The following is a 19336-nucleotide window of genomic DNA, read 5'->3' as shown; positions in this document are numbered from 1 at the left end:
CTTCCTCCCACCGTCCAAAGACATGCAGCTTGTGGGGATAGGTTAATTGGATAACCCAAATTGTCACTAGGTATGAATGTGAGTGCGAATGGTTGTTTGTCCCTGTGTGTTAGCCTTGCGACAGACTGGCGACCTGTCCAGGGTGTACCCCGCCTCTTGCCCCATGACAGCTGGGCTAGGCTCCAGCGCCCCCCGCGACCCTGAAAAGGATAAGCGGAAGTGAATGGATGGATGATTTACTCATGAAAGTGGCCACTTTCTCATTACTTTCATATATTGTTTTAGTAAGTATCCAAAACATACAAGTTTCATTTATATAAATGTTCAAGGGATCTTACATCTGTTTTCACTCTTGTATGCTTTTCATACAAGTTTCACACAAGACAGATACAAACCTTAGAAGATTTATATATATCTTTTCCATACTGACTGCATTTTTTTTTAATCCTGCCACCAGGGGAATGTTGGTCATTTTTCCCATTAAGAACATTCTGGTCAGTGTTCAAACATTACATGTACATGTTACAGGAAAAACAACAGGAAAAGACAAATCTCATCATTGGTAGGCAGTCGACTGCTGAGTAACATGTTTAACAACCTCCTGCATTATAGAGAAAATGTATTTTAGAAAAATCATGTACAAAATCGATGAACTAGAAGAACTGTAAAGTGAACAAATAAGAAGCCATACTTGCGTTTTCTAAAGATAGGCCAAAACCTTGCTGCATCCACCCCTTCATATTTTTATTCAAAGTCTTCTGCAGAGAGACAAAACAAACACGGGGTCGTGATTAGTAAAGCTGACATTGTCTTAGCTTAGAAGGGGCTCTCTCGTTGCAGATTTTAACAATCTCTTACCAATCCTGTGATAAAATGGAAAAATCCACACCGGGCATCGGTCTCATAGATGGAGTTGTTGGAGTCCTCCTGTGAGCTTGATGCCCTGCTCTTTTTATTGTGTAGTTCTCGTGTTCCATCACTGCTTGATTTTTATTTACTGGTCTTCTTTCTGAAAGCAGCTGCAAAAAAAAATATACATGTCTACAGATGATCATTTACTATAAATCAAAAAATAGTCACTTCAGTGTTGTCTGTCTGCCTTACCACTACATATTTCAAATACAACGAGGGTTTCTAGACAAAAACATGGCTGTGCCATGGGCTCCCCGGTGTCACCTATTGTAGCCAACCTTTACATGGAAGAAGTGGAAAGAAAGGCTCTTGGCTAAAGGGAGAGTACCCAGCCACTGGTACAGATATGTAGACGACATCTGGGTCAAAATCAAAACACAAGAAGTGGAATCCTTCACTGCGCACATTAACGCTGTGGATAAAAACATCAAGTTCACCAGGGAAGACACAAAGGACGACTGCTTGCCTTTCCTGGACTGCGCTGTGCACATTGAAGAGAACGGCAACCTCAACATTGAAGTTTACCAGAAGCCCACACACACGGACTAGTACCTCCTCTTTGACTCCCATCATCCTCTGGAACACAAACTTGGAGTCATTAGGACCCTACACCACCGGGCAGAACATGTTTCCTCTAAGCCTGAAGGGAAAAAGAAGGAACACACACGTGTAAAGGAAGCACTAAAAACATGTGGTTATCCTAACTGGGCGTTTATAAAGTCAGCAAAGATGCACAGAAAAGAAGACCAGACACCAGCGAGGGAGGATAAGAAGGACAGACGCAACAACATTGTCATCCCCTATGTAGCCGGTGTATCAGAAAAACTCAGGAGAGTTTTCTCCAAGCATGACATCCCGGTGCATTTCAGACCCAGCAACACGCTCAGACAGAAACTGGTTCACCCGAAAGACAAAACTCCTAAACACAAACTTAACAATGTGGTGTATGCTGTACAGTACAGCGAGGAATGCCCAGACCTCTACATTGGAGAGACCAAACAGCCACTTCACAAGCGCATGGTACAACACAGAAGAGCCACCTCCACAGGACAAGACTCAGAAGTCCATCTGCATCTTAAGGATAAAGGTCACTCTTTGAGGATGCCAGTGTTCACATTTTGGACAGAGAGGACAGATGGTTTGAAAGAGGAGTGAAAGAAGCATCTATGTCCACTGTGAGCGACCATCTTTGAACAGAGGCGGGGTTTACGACACCAACTCTCTGCCATCTATAATCCAGTTCTGAGATCCTGTCACTACCCGATCTGTACCGGAAACCCGATCGGTACCCCGCATGCGCTAAAAGGTGTCTACTTCTGGTCGAAGCGTTTTACGATAGAACAGAGTATCTGTTAAGATGTTAAGAATAATAAGTATCTCGTAAAATGTTTCCAATAATGAAACATTTCAATATAATGTAGACAAAAACTAAAACTAAAAAGATAGTTACGGATCAGGACTCCCTGATCCTTACTGCGCATGTGAAAATTCTGACCATACAAATCGGGTCTACCCGATCCTTGCCACCTCCAGAGGAATCTTGGTCATTTCACGATTAACCCTAGAATACTATCGCTAAAAGTAGTAACACCATCACTAACGCCAGGTGATTTTATACCCAATAAAAAGTACTTCTCATCAAAATATGACAACACATGACAAATTAGAGTGGTCTTCTTTTTTTCTTCAACTGTGCCATGTCTAACAAAATGATGAGAATAAAAGAAAGAAAAATCTGTGTTGCTCTGGACTCCTCTGCAGAGCTGCAGTTTAAAAACGTTAAGCTGTGTTTAAAGTGTTTAAAAAACACTTTCTCCATAGCTTTCATCACTGGTAGATCTACAGTCTGAGGCTGGAGCCAAACAAACCTGCAATATTACAAAACCTGTTTTGATCAAGCTCACGAGCAGGATGAAGATTTGGGGAAGGAGGTACGGCTGCATGCAGGTTTACTGTAGCGGCTCAGTTCCATCAAAGGGTTTCCACTAATTTAAATATATTTAGCCAGCAGGGAGAAGCAGACTTACTTCTTTGTGCCTGCGTGTGATAAATCTTTCATGCCTTGCTCCAGAAAAACTACTTTGATACTCTGAGGTTGATGTGGAGTGTTGGATATGGAGCATCTCTTACTGCTCTCCTCATTGCTGTTGTGGTTTTCTGCTGTTTCAGGTTGGTTTTGACACCAGAAACCTTTTCATTAAAGGCTGAAAACGACCACATTGAAATGTCAGAATAAAACATTAAATATGCTTGTGAGAGTTTCCATGTTAGTGTAATTGTAATATATATATATTTACTTTATTTCTGCTGTAAATTTGGAGTTTTAAACAGAGCTGTATGAGAATTGACTCACTTTTGGAGGCAGCTTCAAGTGGCAACTAGAGGAACTGCAGTTTTTTGGCATTTGCGTTAGCTATTAAAAAACAAACAAACAAAAACACTTAAGCTAATGCTTGTTGATAATTGACTTTGGTTAATTGACTCATGTTGTTTGGATGAGCAGAGGTTCATAGCAAAGGCTGCAACCCACATCCTGCTCATTATGGGCAAAACTAGTCTGAGCATGCTCAAAATGTGCCCTTATAGCGGCCCTCTTCTCAAAACAATAACGTTATAGCTGTCTATAAAATCCTTCCTGGGTTACACTGTCTCCCAGGTGTTTCAGCTGCAGTACAAAGCAGCAGTGACCTGCTTCACTTCTTCACTTCTGTTGTCTAACTTTTCCTGGTTGCTGGTGAGGGGCCTGTATCTGCACACTGTGCTGCTCTTCAACTTCATTCAAACCAGGAAGCTGCTGTGGATGTTGGCTGGGGTCATTTTGGTCATTTTAAATAATTTCTTTGTCAGACACAAGATTAAAGAGTAAACAACCACAAATATTATTAATCATACTATGATCAGCATTAAAGCATTAAAGTGCTGATTATGTTCAAGCTTAAAATGAAGTTCCTGAATCTCGTGACCAAAATCACGAGTGTTCAGATTATCTTTCTTTTGTTTTATGGACCACAGATAAACTTTGTGATCTTCCTGAACATCAGCAGCATCAGTTTTCAGAAGATGAAGAGCACCCACGTGAACCAAAGTGAGATATGTGTGTACATGTTACATGGGGTTATTGATTATCTTAACATCTGTTTTGTAGCCCCCCCAACATGAGTGTTTTATATCTGTCTCCTGCTGATCTGCTGCCCTCTGTAGGAGACTCGTCCACTCTACTCGCCTCCTTATCCCTGTTTGGCTTCACCATGTTGTGTTCAGCACGTCGCCATGGGTCCTTGACTCTACCTGGAGTTAGTTTTAAGCTCCTTCCAGGTAACGACCCAAAAAGTCCTAAAATATGTTGTCAGCTATTTACATTTTTCATGTTGTCTCAGGGTTTTACTGGAGTGTTGTACTGATTTCTAAATTGAGAGGTAACTTTGTTTTTTGCAAAAATGCATCTTCACAACATCAAGATTTGTCAAATGATCAGCAATAAAAAACATGACACTCTATTGATTGCATAAACGCAAAGAAAAACTAATGAGTATCGTGTGTTTTATAGCAACTTTGTATATTTTTATTCTTGGGGGGGCTAGCAGTCTAGTTCATTCATATTTTCATTCTTTTCATCATCTCTGTTTGTCTGAACTCGGAGTCGGCGAAGTGAAAAGGTCTCATTAGCAACTGCTTCATGTGTACACAGGCACGGACGCCCCATCAGAGACCTCAGGGGCCCCCAGGTACAAAGAAACAAAGGGCAGGCATGAATGGATAGGTGGAGGAGTCACACAGTAACCCTCTGATGAAATGAATTCCTCCTCTGCTCTCTGAGCCCGAGTTTGATGAGTGTGATAAAGTGAGACCATTCAGCACAGGGAGGGTTTAAAAAAGGTCTCCATGTTGAAAAAAGCATTCCCACCCTCCCTGTCTTCCTGTCTGAATGGCCTAACCCACATGGTTCACAGAGTGCCCTCCCCCCATGTGTATGTTGTCTTTTCCTATTATAGCGCAGAGTTATCCGGCTGCACGGCCGTAGGACTCTGGTGTTGGATGGCACCCGGCCTGTGCGTGTTTCTGGAACAGCTTTCATCAGAAAGACTTCACTCCTTCAGTCTGCACAGCCCTCAGAATGAATTCCACAGTGAATGTGAGCGATGAGCATACTGCTCATGACTTCATGTTTACGTCCGAATCTGTGGGAGAGGGACATCCTGGTGAGTAGAGGAGTGCTGCTCATCATGTGAGAAACTGCTTTGAGCGCTTCAGTGATCATTGATGGTTTTGAGGAATGCGCAGAAGCCTGATCGGTGCTGCATAAAGTCTACTTTCGTGGAGCCACACAGTGCTGATTTGCAGAGGAGGAATCCTGGACTGAGAAAACTTCCACTTTAGTTCCAATATAAGCAGAACTTGTGTTTTAAGCTGAACATCTGATGAGTCACTTTTTTGTCATGAATAATTTTTACATCTGCAGCTGCTGCTGGAGCCATTTTTGTGGTGCAGACATGTGACGTATGTTCTGTTAGGAAAAATGTGTCTTCGGCATAATATAAATTATGTCATTTATAAAGTAAATAGTGCAGCTTTGCATCTTTTCTTTAATTTTCTAACAAGTGCATGTTTAATGCACTGCAGATGTTTAGCTTAATCCCACCAGGAAGTGGTTGAAGAGCAGATTTAACCTCATCACACTTTGCATTTTTACAATTCTGCAGAACGCAACATGTGAGCATCATGTAAAATAATCAGGATAACAGCTAGATTTTATAACATCTTTGCTGATGTGTAAAAATGGTGCTGGTTCACAGATAATCCCTTATATCAGGTGAGTTTTGAAGACGTGTGCAGTGAAAGTGTCAGCAAATATAATTCATTTAAAATTACACATAAACATGTGCTTTAAATGTAAATGTGTAGTTAAAACAGCAGCAAACCAAACTTTACAGATGGGGAAAATCCATGTTTGTAATTTAAAAAAAACAAACAAACATGAAAGTTTCACCAACAATAAGCCGATAATATAATATTTCTACATTTTTAAGGGTGGTGTAAAAAATGTTCATCATAAAGCAGGAGAGTAAATTGAAGTTACAGAAGCTTCAGTGCCGTAGTGCTGATACAGTTTGGGAGTGCTTTGATGATGGAGTTAGAGTGTACCGTGTCACGCTGGTGTGTATTCACCAAATCAAGGCTATTCATAGTCCTGTAACTGCCAGAGGGAACGGGGTGATATTTTCAGGCTCTGCCCAGATCAGGAATCTGGCATGTGCAGTAAAACGATCGCACGACAGACCGAACCAGCACACATGCAGATATTTATGCCTTTTAGACTTCTCCTTATTCTATTTTTTCCAGATAAGATATGTGACCAGATCAGTGATGCTGTGCTGGACGCTCACCTGAGGCAAGACCCTGATGCTAAGGTGGCTTGTGGTGAGTTTGAGTTTTTGTCCACCAGAGGGAAGCAACACACAGGGAAGAGGGACATTTAAGATGGATGCAAATGGTAATAGTGTCCATGACATTGGTTAAGTGAGACATTAAAAAAGGAGGGTGGGTTGCAAACAGGCTTGCATTTTCTTTTGACTGTAGTGGGAAAAAAATCGCCCATCAGAATATGTCATGTAATAAATGCAGGTGTGATAAGATAAAGCTTCCCACACCTCAGCATCTTTTGTTTGTATTTCTTTAAATTATATGTCTATTTTTAGTTTATGGAATGAAAAAGGCGATATCGCTGGTTCTGCTGCAGGAAAACTCCGTGAAATATTCATTAACAGCAGTGATCCTGACAAAAGAACATCACTTCCCAAGCAATTCAATTCACTTTAATCCAGGACACCAGCAGTATTACATCAATAGTCAGGAAGGACATTCACATCTGATGGCATGAATACACATATGCAGTGTGATGTCCTGTGTGTGGATGAAACAGAGACGGTGTGTAAGACGGGCATGGTGCTGCTCTGTGGGGAGATCACGTCTCGAGCCAACGTGGACTACCAGAGAGTGGTGAGAGAAGTCATCCAGCATATTGGTTACGATGACTCGCAGAAAGGTGAGTGAAGTTTTTAACGTTTTGGCTGTAACTTCATCTACACTGGGATTCCAGGGAGGAGAAATGCTTTCAAACGAAAACATCCCTTTACTTCTTTTTCCTCTGTTTTTCCAAGGATTTGACTATAAGACCTGTAACGTGCTGGTAGCCCTGGAGCAGCAGTCACCTGACATCGCTCAGGGAGTTCATATCGATCGCACGGAGAGCGAAATCGGAGCTGGAGACCAGGTCATCTGAGCGCTTACATTTCAATTCTGGACTGAAACACCAGTTTTTTCTTCTTCAGAATATAAAGTGCTGCTCTTTGACTGTACTCGTGCTGCGTGGACAGGGTCTGATGTTTGGATACGCCACAGATGAGACAGAGGAGTGCATGCCCCTCACCATAGTCCTCGCCCACAAACTCAACGCTAAGATGGCCGAGCTGAGACGAAATGGGACGGTCCCCTGGCTCCGCCCAGACTCAAAGACACAGGTGAGGTCAGAGTAGAAAACTGTGTAGACATGCCTGAACCTGCAGTGTGAGGCAGCCAGGGTGGCATACTTAATGGCATGTTTGTTGTGGAGAAGAAAGCTGAAGATGCTTCCATAAATGAGGTCCAGCAGCCTTCATTCAACTCTTCATGTCAGCTTTGTTGGGCTCTGCTTTAACAGTGTTATTTGTGAAGTAGATTCAGTAGAAGTAGCTCCCTCGTGTGACACACCCGAGTCTCGTTAAATCAAAATAAAAGGACTAAAAGTGGCAATGCATATTGTTTTGCTACAATAACATTAACATAATGTTCACCTTTCCGTAGGTAACAGTTCATTACGCCCAGGAAAATGGCGCTGTGATCCCCAAAAGAGTGCACACTGTGGTGATCTCCGTGCAGCACGATGATAACGTGTGTGTGGAGGAGCAGAAGAAGGTGCTGAAGGAAAAGGTCATCAAAGCCGTGGTGCCTTCACGCTACCTGGACGAGGACACCATCTATCACCTGCAGCCCAGCGGACGCTTTGTGATTGGAGGGCCGCAGGTAAAGAGCCGAGAACATTCGAAGTCCCCGAATACTGTTTACGTTGATGTCACGCAGCATGAGGATGCTGGCAGTGGCTTTTAGTGCACAGCTCAAATATGATGGGGTTCAAATCTAATTTCATAGTTTCAAAGTTTAAAAACAAATAATGTAGTGAAGATCTTGCTTGCTTGTGTGCTGTGTGGATATAAATCTTTGTGATTTCTCTCAGGGTGATGCAGGAGTGACGGGCAGGAAAGTCATTGTGGACACGTACGGTGGTTGGGGGGCCCACGGGGGCGGAGCTTTCTCTGGAAAGGACTACACCAAGGTGGACCGCTCGGCCGCCTACGCTGCACGCTGGGTGGCAAAATCTCTGGTGAAGGCCCAGCTGTGCAGGCGGGTACTGGTGCAGGTGAGACCTCGTTCCAGTTTAATCTTCTCCAAAAGGTTTCTGAGATGTGTGCAGGATGAAAAGGCTCAGAAGTCTGTTTTCTGAGTCCTTTTATGTAAATCATTCTTTTGGATTTTTGTGGGACTCATTTTTCTACATATTTAAGGTGGAAGCTGTTATGCTTGTCATTACTTTGCGGTTCAAACCTTCTGCTTGTGAGGGGAAACAATCAAAAGGCTTAAATAGAGAGGGATGGTGGTGCACCAAGGTCCAATTAAAAGTAAATTAGAATGGTTTTAAACTGTGAATCAAGGAGTTAGTTTCTCCTTTTTTTGGACTTTATAAATAAATAATAATAAAATAATTGTGGAAAACCCAGCAGTACGTGGCACTATCACCAGTGGTATCACCATCATCACGGTGGTGATAAAACAACATGTTCATTAATCACATGCTGTGTTTTTCCAGGTGGCGTATGCGATTGGAGTGGCCCACCCGCTCTCCATCTCCCTGTTCACCTACGGCTCCTCTCCAAAGAGCGAGAAGGAGCTTCTGCAGATCGTCAATAAAAACTTTGACCTCAGACCTGGAGTCATAGTCAGGTCAGGGTTGCACCCACACCACCGCCTCAGTGTTTTATAATCTCTGTCCAAATCTGTTAGACTGTACTGAATCTATCTCGACTGCTTGCTGCTGCAGAGACCTGGACCTAAAGAGACCAATCTACCAGAAGACTGCATGCTACGGACACTTTGGCAGGAAGGAGTTTCCCTGGGAGGTCCCGAAGAACCTCAACTTCTAGTGTGTGTGTGTGTGTGTGTGTGTGTGTGTGTGTGTGTGTGTGTGTGTGTGTGTGTGTGTGTGGTGGAGTCCATATGGCCTTTGTTCATTGGTCTGAGTCTGAGGTGTGGGTGGGTCAGAGGTGTTCCAGCTGTAGGTGACAAAGTCCCTAAATGACAACTCTGAAGCATGAGAGATATTTACACTTTAAATCTAAACTGTTAAAGAAAAAAATAAACTGAGTGGATGACCAAATTTTAAAGGAGAAAAACCGTGCATGGGTCATGTCTTAAGCGTTTCAGTGAGTTTTTGAAGAGCCTGTGGGGATTCTGCACATGTTTGAGGTTTTCTCGCGCTCGTTTATGACTATTTCAGTGACAAACTCTGACAGTCAGCTAAACCTCTTTGAATAATTTTTATCACAAGCGTCTCAGTTTTGCCTGGATAAAAATGAACTTCCATCCACCCAATTAAGGGTCACTGGGGGGCTGGAGCCTTTTCCAGCTACTATAGGGCGAGAAGCACGGACAACACATTGAACTCACATTCACATCTATAGACAATTTAGAGTCACCACGTAACCCAACTCTACTACCTGCATGTCTTTGGACTGTGGGAGAACGCCGCAGTATGCAGAGAGAACCCACGCAGACACAGGGAGAACGTGAAACAGCCAGATGGTGGATTTAACTCAAGACATTCGGGCTGTGAGGCCACCGTGCTCCCCTGTAAAGGAATTTATTTAACATGAACAACAACACACATCTACCAAAGACGGATGACGTCAGAGGACATGGAAGTAGACAGTCTGAACTGCATCAGCTGATGACACCCTCACATCAGCTGATTTTTGTTTTTAAAAGACAACTTTAGAAGTCAAAATGACTCCGAAGCGTCTTTAAACCATACATAAAAACAATTTTTTTTAATCAACTTGCTATCAGGGGTGGGAAGGTGTACTAGTATCTGCTGCTCTTGGCACTTCCCAAGGTTTAGCCAACTTTCCCCTACATGGCTTGGATGTGGCATCCTGCTCCTGTTACATTGCATGGAAAACACCAAAATGATTTTGATGAGAGTTTGAGGTTAAAAGAACAGAAGCTGAATAATCTTAAAACTTTTCTGCAGGTGTATAAACTTTTCCTCAGGCTTCATGCAGTTTAGTACGATAACGTGAGGTTTTTAATGAGATGCAGACGACCAAAGATGAAATCCAAATGTCCCAGAGAGGCTTCATAGGTTAGCATTTATTAAAGTTTAAAGTTAAGATTTTTCTTCCTGCATGCTTACCAGAATATATATTTTTTACTATCAGTGTAGAATTTTTTTGTTTGTTTGTTTTTCTGTTAGATACAGATGGGTACAAATTAGGGAAAAGAAACAAAACACTAAGTTACTTTGGCCACCGTGTGGCGCCAAAGGAGCTCCGATGCGCGTTGGTTTTGCTTCAGAACTCTGCAGGAGGGATGGAACAGTTCTTCTAAATGCCAGTCATCATTTTGGTCTTTTAATATGCGTTGATACAAAATTTCACAATTTCTGGTATTCATCTCATCAAACCAATATGTCTTCTGCATGGGAGCCTTTTCAGTTTCATCAGGATGGAAATGTTTATTCAATCAGAACAACTTTGTACTGATTTGCAGTGAAGCTTTCCTCTAAACAGACCTCGAGGATCTTTACAGTTTAAAGCTCAATAAACCTGAGTCAGTGGATTCCTGTATATCTAAAGCTAACCACAACCCGTTATGTGTGCACACACTGCATCATTTCATATTAACTGTTTTATTGTTTTACTTTCAGTGTACATTCTAAGAAATACAATTTGAATAAAGTATTTCCGCGTATGATGAAATTAAAGATGTTAAACATATCAATGTTTCACCTTCATAGTTTGGTCCCATTAAAGAGAAATTATACAGCATTTTTTTGGGCAATGAGCTGAAATGAGAAACAACAAAAGACAAAACAAAACTGAGCTTATCTGGGAAATATGAGAGAGCTACATGGGCAATGTTGCCTTAAACAGTTGCACCAAGTGTTGAAATTCAGCTTAGAATAACATTTACATCTTTAAGCTACTTTGATAGGAGAGGCTAGTTGTCGCACATGAAGCCCACCTGCTGTCTGATGTTTGTGGAAACCCTCATCTTGCGGCGGAGGTATGGAGAGAAACCTGATTGTGTAACAAAACTTCCTGAGTAGAAACAATGCAAGGCTCCAGGACTGACGGCGCGCAGCGAGGAGCGACATCTGAGGCACTTTCAGAGACCGATTGTTACTCTGAGACAATTAAACCAAACATTAAGGACTGTGGGTGTGCTCGTGTGTGTTTCTTTGTTGGTGTTTGTGTTCGCACAGGCATTGTTGGTTTTGTGCAACGCTTTGCAGGACAGAAGTCTGTCAGTCTTTGGTCACTGCTGAGGAGAGCAGCTTTGGCACTTTGTAGTAGTGAGTGTGGTGATATGCAGGGTGCAGCATCCAGGCTCTAGACTCTGTTACTCTTTCACCTCCAGTTTTTCTCAAACACACCATAGTTAAGTCACAGGATCGATAAGCTCTCTGGCTGGTGGTGGCCGGCACCGCCGACCTCTGTCTTGTGGTCAGAGGTGGAAAAGCTCTGCATCGCCCCGCCTTTGGAGAGCACCATCAGGGTGTCCCCCGACATGCCCCCAAACTCAAAGGCAAAAGTCCCGTAGAAGAACATGATGATCGAGCAGTAGATCCACTCAAAGATGGCGGAGGCGTGCTGCAGGGCATAGCTCTCCTGGCAGAAAAAAACCCCACCTGGTGATCAGAGGGTTAAGGCGAGCAACGGCTGCACAGTGGTTCAGTTTGACATTGTTTTTATTGCTCACGTACTGAGATGTACTGGTCGCTACTTTGAATTCGGTCCTGTGCTGTTAATATTAAGATGGCTTCACCATCACATTGACCTGTGGTCAAACCTGACCCTCTAACACAAAGGCCCACCTTAAAAAAAGTGATGGTTTACCTTTACCATTAACAGCCAGTAAAAGGTTTCCTGTGTCTGAATGCAAGCCTCACATAGACTCCAATCAATACCATCCATACATTGATGACCTGCCTTTTAAAGGTGCATTGCAGATGTTTTATCCCTAAATGTTTCCTTACAGACTTGACAGCAATAAACTCATCAGACACATAATCTTCATGACCAAAAACTCCAAGTGAGCATTTGGTTTCAGTCATGTTTGTAAGGCTGTGTGCTCTCCAGCAGGGGGCAATGCAACATACCATACATTATAAATGTGCTGGATTTTAAACACTATAAAGAGCGACAGTCACGTGTGCAGACAGACAAGAAATTAGTTTTATACTAATGTGCTGATTTATTGCAAAAAGCTGAGTTTCTCAGGATTTATGCACAAACAAAGCCAGTTATTGTGAAGCAAAATGACCCTTTTCTCCCTAATATATCCCTGCAACCCATTCATGCTGTTTTAAAGGTTTGATTAGCTACAAATGCATCTTTTAGTAAATTTAGGGGAACAAACTGTGTTATGTATAATGGATCATAAAGTAACTACTAAAGTGCTACCACACTTACAATTATGTCATTAAATATGTTTAAAAAAGGTCTTAAATTCTCTTCTTAATGCAAAAGTCATGTAATCAGTACTGTAACAAGTCACTTTCATTACTTTTAAGAAAAGTAACAAATAATGTGCAGTAATACATAACCTTTTTTTGGCTCATTTAACCATCATGAAAGAGAAAGAAAAACTATAGTTATTAAATCTTATATTGACCCATCCATTCACCCTGAGCTCCTTGTTCCTGTCTCTGTGGCTCCATAAATCTACAACTTACGCTGCCATAGGTCCTACAGCCACTAGAGGGTGCCATGTCTCAAAATAAATCTTTCTCATCCAGCTCTGACACAACCCTGCAGGGTATCTATGCCACTGAATGTGGTTTTAAACAAGCAAATAAATAAATGCAAGCAACCTATGTGTTAGGGAACTGTTTCACTAAAAATGTACTGTAGTGCTGGAAGAAACACAGATAAGCTTCAAGGATACTGAGCACCAGGGCGATGAGGGCCAGCAGGGCCATCCCCACTCGTATGTGACCTATCCAGTATTCCTCCTGGGTCTTGGCCAGTCTGTAGGTCAGAGCCGACTGAAGGCACACAAACAGCATGCTGGAGGGGAAGGCGACCCCAGCTCCCACGTAGTGAAGGACTTTAGCAAAATCCACCTGAAAAAAAAGAAAACAAAACAGGCGGATAAACAAAAACTGTTACACTGAGGATCTGGAAGTAGAAACACGGCACGGAAGAGAAAGACATAGTCGGTCTTTCTCATCCACTATGAGAACTATGAGAGCACGGCGCTAACACGTTAACAAGCAACCCACGCTAACGCGCTGACGCCGTCCAGCCCCACGCACGGGGCGATCCACGCTAACTCGCTAACTGTGATTTGCAGCATTAATGCGGTTATGGCGTTAACGTCATTTTAACGAGATTAACGCTGACAGCACTATTTTAAATGCAACTAAAATCCTCCTCTTTTGTGTTTAGGACAAAATAAATTCATGTGATATCACCAACTGTCTTTCATAATGCTCAACATCATCATATAGCAGCCACTGTTTGACTGATGTGAGCTCAGCACCAGGCTTTATTAGATTTTCTGCACTGAAAATCACGTTAACCGGAGGATGAACACTGCCACCCTGTTGACTGGGTGAGGTTTAAATTTGTTGTGTAAACCAAAATATCTTAACAACTCTGGGAAATTTGTGTTATATTAACAAATGTAACATAAATCAATTACTGGATGTATTTCTCTCAAATACGCCTTCAGGCTTTAGTACAAATCTGGAGATGGAAGTTTAAACAAGTCCTTTACTCAGCAGAATATCATTTACACCTCACAGTCTTCTTGTGGGAACATCAGGACAAAACAAAGCTGATAGAAATGCAAACAGAGGTCATTGTGACCCAGCACTGTTACCAAATCATCTGTCACAGGAAGCTGTAATGATACTAATTTACAAAGGAAGCTGGATCATCACCATTATCATCTCTGGCACTGGAGGAGGCGACACGGTGTCAGCTCGAACTCCACACATAACAAGCCGGAAGATTACCCGTCACTGCCATGAGCTCATCTCGTCTCAGCATCACAGACGGAGGAAGTTCATTTTTAATATTTTCTCCTGCAGTCTGTGAGAGCACGTTTTCAAATACAGCAGCTGATTTTATGACGACACATCTCCTGAGCCTGGACTTGTGGTTTATTATGGAGAAAAAGCAGCGGTTTAAGCCGTCTGACCACAGGGAAGAGACCCAGAGAACAAACAAATACTCATTCAGCTTGAGTTATAATTGTGCTTACACCAAGCATCTGAAAGTTTTTTGTTCATGAGCTACTTTTATGTGGGTCGTATCCTCTCATATTCATCTCAGCATTAATTATAAAACTGATTCAAAGAGAAGGGCGAGCAGGAAGATAGATAAATCTTCACATACGAACAGAGGAAGAGGAGTCAAATGCAGGACAGTTGACAGGTAAGCTGAGGCTGTGTAAAATCCTAAAAACAAGCCATGTTCATATACCAAAGGGCAGTCAGGGAGGCCAAACAATCCAGGCAACAGGTCACACAGAAGGAAATAACTACAAACACAAGGAAAAATACTGAGAACACGAGGAATTGTGCGGCAGGAGGTTTATGTCCTGAGGACACTTATTAGAAACAAACAATTACCAAGAAGGGGTCACGAAGAAAGACAAGAAGTAAAACTGACAACAGTGTAAAGAGAACAGTCCAAAAAAGGACCGCCTACCTGCTTTTCCTAACCACTTTTCCTCGACCTCGACGGAAAACATCACGAGGCGAAGGAAAGGAGCGAAGGAGAAATGATGAGTACTGTGCACAGGGATTATTGTCTGCCGTACAGAAACTACAACACCCAGAACATGGACTACAAAATGTGTTTAACACAGCTTTATCTTTATTTTGTGAATTATGGTGCGTTATTATTCCCACGTGTTTTTGCACTACTGTATCGGCCTGCAGGGTTCTCGGGTTTCTCAGTCAGATCCACACTTTGCTCAGGTCATCTGCTCAGCTTCATGCTGCAGAAGCAAGTATCAGCAAACATTTCGATGGTGTTTCCTACGTCCATCTTTATTCAGTGTCTATGTGTGATTTAAACCTTATTGTTGGTGCTAACTTTTTGGGTTTTTCTGGTGATTGTGACGACTGGAATAAAGGTCATAAAACTCTTCTGACTAATAATAAAGAGCCTTCAAAGCTAAAATAACTCCCTGGAGGTCTTGAAATGATCTTGAAAATGTATATATGAATTACTGTGTCAGGCACTGTGGAATAAGACCTGGGACATGGGATGATAAAGGTTTAAAAATGCAGACATACCACCGATGAATGAGACCACAATAAGCTCTTTGTGGAACGATGCATGATGCAGAACAATGCTGCAGAAATTTTCCTTTTCCACGCAGACTCTTGGCCGCATCATTCGTGATTTCCTGAAACTCCAGTTCAGCATTCACCCTTCTTTCTCTGAGACATAAACAGACTGGATGAAGCTGTTTATCATTGTGTCAGAGCCATGCGTGCTTCTACAGTATATGAGCCCATATCACTCAAGACGTCTGCCATGTTTACACTGTGGGAAACACTGCGATTCATTATATAAGACCGAGCATAGAGGGGGAGGGAGGAGGGCGCCACGGCCAATCGGCGAGCAGGGGAGGGTCGCCCTTAATCGATGGTGGGCGAATGGATGAAAAGAACTGAGGCTGCACTGTGCAGTGACGCTGAGATGTATTTGAGGGGGCCCACATGTGCAGAGACAGGGCAGCAGTAACCTGAGACCCCAGCCTCCCTGCATTACTGTGACCTCTGGCAGCGTGCACACGTGCCTGAATATTATCACTTCTATGTCAAAACAGCTCAGACGGCCGCCACATGCACACGCACAGTAGAAGCTGAAGTACTCCGATCTTTTTAATCAGCCCACAGTTTGTCTACTTTATTCTATTGGGACTTTATTTGCACAAATGTTGCTGGATCTGTACTTTATTTAGTCTCAAAATCAGTGCAGACGTTGTGTTTACGTACAACCAGTACAAGATGACACACACTCACATTGCCCTGTGAGTTCATTATGCTATCACTAGTTGTGCAGCTATAGTCCCAGATCAGCTGATCATCAAACCACAGCTCATCCAACTGGTGAATCTTTGGCCTGCTATATTAGCCGGCCCACAGCTGCTGTGTCTCTGCAAGCCACTTTGCAACCCTCCTCCACCTGATCTGTTCATGATGTGTCCGACTGCTTCACCTCCTACCTGAACTAACGATATGCTCAATTTTGTGCATCATGTTAGCGCGTTTCAACAAAGATGATGCAGTTTTGTTTCCACTGCAAAGTGGCCACTTAAATATGTAAAACTGTTATATGGTGGTTGTAAAAACCGTCAGTTAAATCCCTGTTTGTTATTTTAAAAACAAATATTTTAAAAACAAAGGGGTGAATATGATGTTAAAATCAGGCTACATCAGTGCAGTTTACATGTAGTGCAGTGGAGCATTTAGCAGCTAATGGGCCTGATATATATATATATTTAAATCAGCAATCACACAGCAAGAATCAGCTGGTTCTGAGCTCAAGGACAACAAACCTTCAAAGAACAAAATGGACCAGAGCACACTGATCACATTAGAGCCTTTACATTTGCAAACATTACTTTTGTCTCCCCTAAAGTATCTGAATCAGTGATTACAGGTTTAAATTAAAGTTAATGTAATGCACCTGTGTTTGCCTGCAGTGACAAGTCATAATATGTGATAAGAAGATTAGGAAAGGCAAAGAATGCAGAAATTATAAGGAAAATCTTTCATGTAATTTGTGTCTTTGAAGTGCTGTGAAGTAATATTAAACAATCCTCACATGTATTGCATATTAAATTGAGTGTAGGATACATCTAGAGCTGTAAAATAAATGTATTGGATTAAAAAGTCCAACATGTCTCAGTGACATGTTCTGCAGTAAAAATCAAGAAATCAAGTGACACAGTTGACTGCACGTAGTTTTCTTTTGCTTCCTATGCGTTTCTTTCCTCTGATCTGCAAACTAAAAACATTCATTATTATCGCGGTGACATTCAGACGCTGCACCGGTGCTGCATTCCTGGCAAAACCAAATCAGCACAGGTTTAACAGAAGATTTCGTGCAAGTCAGAACTTGAAGCACCAAGAAATAAAGGAGCTTGCGCTGTGACCCTAATGTACGCATGTGTGTCCTGAGCATCTGCTGTAAAAACCTACACGTTGGTGCATGTGTTGCAGCTCTTCTCTCTAATGAAGCCATCTTCTATGAATCAGAAGAAAAGGTGAGCCAAAGATTGAGCTTTTTTCTGAAAAATGAACGGGCGCTTTGTCGTGAGAGCGCGCCCTTACATTACACCACGCTCGAGTGTACCGAGGGAAGAAACACAGACGCACAACACGCAGCCAAAATTTTGTTTTTATGATCACAATACCACAGCGAGACAATTTCCAGACAAAACAAACAGAACATCAAAAGGAAATGTGCTTGGAAGCTCTACAAAGAGCTGCGAGTCTGCAGGAGCGAGGATCATCAGAGGCTCTGCAACCGCAACTCAGCAGAAACCCCGTATACGCCAATCCAACATTCACAGCGGTGCGAAAGGACATAATCCAGCTCGTAAGGTCGTAACTCGATTTTTCGAAGACTCGATTGAAATGGGAACGAGAGACAGAGTTGCAGTGCGTGCACGTAGCCACGTTTGCTGAACAATGGGCTGCACCGCAGGCTGAGGTGCACACTGGGTCATTGTGTAACTTCATGTCTTTGATGCTTGACGAGGCTGTGTGAAGCTGGAGAAGGGCTTGGTAACAGGTTTGTGAAAATAGTTATGAAAGTTAATGTTGCTGTAGGAAAGAGGTGTCAAACATAAGGCCCAGGGGCCAAAATCGGACCAGCAGACTCTCCAATCCACTGCACAGCATTCAAAAATGTGAAGGAACAGTAAAAGGACCGCAGCACGCCTCATTCACCGACTTATTCGCCTACAAGAACTTTTTCTACACCCAAGTCCTTTCAATCTAACACACAATTATTCTCTGCTCAAACAGCAGCTTCAGTCTCTTGTCCAAGATACTTGGATACCAGGGATCGAACCATCGGATGACCTGCTCTATGTCCTCAGCCACAACCAGCCCAAAGGTGTCAATTTTGGACTTTTAACTGTATTTTTATAAAGTTTTATAGCTTTACGTTTACTGATAAAGGCTGCACACATGAGTATCCATGTTACAAAAAGGTAGGTAATGGATGTAAGATTATAGATTAATAGATTAAAGAAAAAATGAAATAATGGAAAAGTTCCTGGTTTCTTAACATCTACTAAGGATTTTCTGTTTTTTATAGACAGATACACAGCGATGTACACATGGATACATTTTTACTAATCTTGACTATGAAAACCAACCTTTTTAAGGACTTTTAAGGACCCAAAATGATTTATTTGAAGCCAGGAAATCTGCCCTGAGCTTTATATAGAAGCTGACACGGCTGTTAAATATAAATTACATCACAACGATGTGATCGTGTCAGCTGCACTGATGTTCTTGGAACATTAACTGTATAAACAACGCGTGAAAATTACACACAGCTCTGAGTTTTTAACACTCGCTCCTGTTTGCTCCCCTCGCTGCCTCCTCTCCCCACTCTGGCCTTTCACAGCTGCCTTCAATCCACATTGGAGCCCATGGATGTATAAACACACCATAATCCCACCACCCAGGTATTAGTCAGTCCTTGGGAATATGCATTGGAGCCTCTACTGTAGGTTTTCTCTATTTACATGAGAGCCTTTAGTTGATACATGGCAGATCTTGCAGAGGAGAAACTGTTTAATAAAGGTTACTGCTAACTCAGTGTTTGCACAGACACAATTAATGAGATATGAGCTTTAACATCAACTTTATGAATGAAAAAATGAAAGAAGAGTCTCAGTCAACTTCAGGTGCAACATAATGGGAGGAGTTAGAGAAAAATGCATACAGGTTAGGTCTTTTATCCTGGTAACTCTGTTTTTCTCACGTCAGGATAAAAAATCTGTCCTGAAAAGAGCGTTTGATTCCAAACAAATACGGTCCCTCATATCATAGTTTGGTTTACAGTGG

The 19336-nt window shown here is 42.3% G+C and overlaps 2 protein-coding genes across 2 annotated transcripts in view; one reads left to right on the top strand and one right to left on the bottom strand.

Annotated features, from left to right (window-relative positions):
- The first annotated feature begins 4930 nt into the window (after positions 1-4930).
- LOC146568939 (S-adenosylmethionine synthase-like) lies at positions 4931-10997 on the top strand. The gene is made up of 9 exons (XM_085285335.1): positions 4931-5111; positions 6253-6330; positions 6833-6955; positions 7071-7183; positions 7287-7430; positions 7753-7971; positions 8183-8365; positions 8813-8946; positions 9044-10997. Exons 1-9 carry the CDS (start codon positions 5027-5029, stop codon positions 9144-9146), a joined length of 1182 nt encoding a protein of 393 aa, XP_085141461.1. The 5' UTR covers positions 4931-5026; the 3' UTR covers positions 9147-10997.
- LOC146568938 (transmembrane protein 150A-like) overlaps positions 10981-19336 on the bottom strand; it is a 29171-nt gene continuing 20815 nt past the window's right edge. The window contains exons 7-8 of the mRNA XM_085285337.1: positions 13171-13348; positions 10981-11911 (exon numbers count right to left, since the gene is read on the bottom strand). Coding sequence (XP_085141463.1) covers positions 11667-11911; positions 13171-13348 — 423 coding nt within the window. The 3' untranslated portion in view covers positions 10981-11666. The remainder of the gene's footprint in view (positions 11912-13170; positions 13349-19336) is intronic.

The sequence above is a fragment of the Mchenga conophoros genome, linkage group LG8, assembly GCF_057382185.1.
Source record: "Mchenga conophoros isolate Kocher_MC1m ecotype Shallow Benthic linkage group LG8, M_conophoros_male_GT1.1, whole genome shotgun sequence".
In the NCBI taxonomy this organism is placed as follows: domain Eukaryota; kingdom Metazoa; phylum Chordata; class Actinopteri; order Cichliformes; family Cichlidae; genus Mchenga; species Mchenga conophoros.
This window is presented reverse-complemented; position numbering and strand designations above follow the sequence as displayed.

Bases quoted from the DNA above. Each gene is read 5' to 3' on its own strand.
- LOC146568939 (XM_085285335.1), top strand. From the start codon at position 5,027: ATGAATTCCACAGTGAATGTGAGCGATGAGCATACTGCTCATGACTTC. The intron at 7,184-7,286 runs GTCATCTGAGCG...CTGCGTGGACAG, and splicing joins AAATCGGAGCTGGAGACCAG to GGTCTGATGTTTGGATACGC. The intron at 8,947-9,043 runs GTCAGGGTTGCA...TTGCTGCTGCAG, and splicing joins AGACCTGGAGTCATAGTCAG to AGACCTGGACCTAAAGAGAC.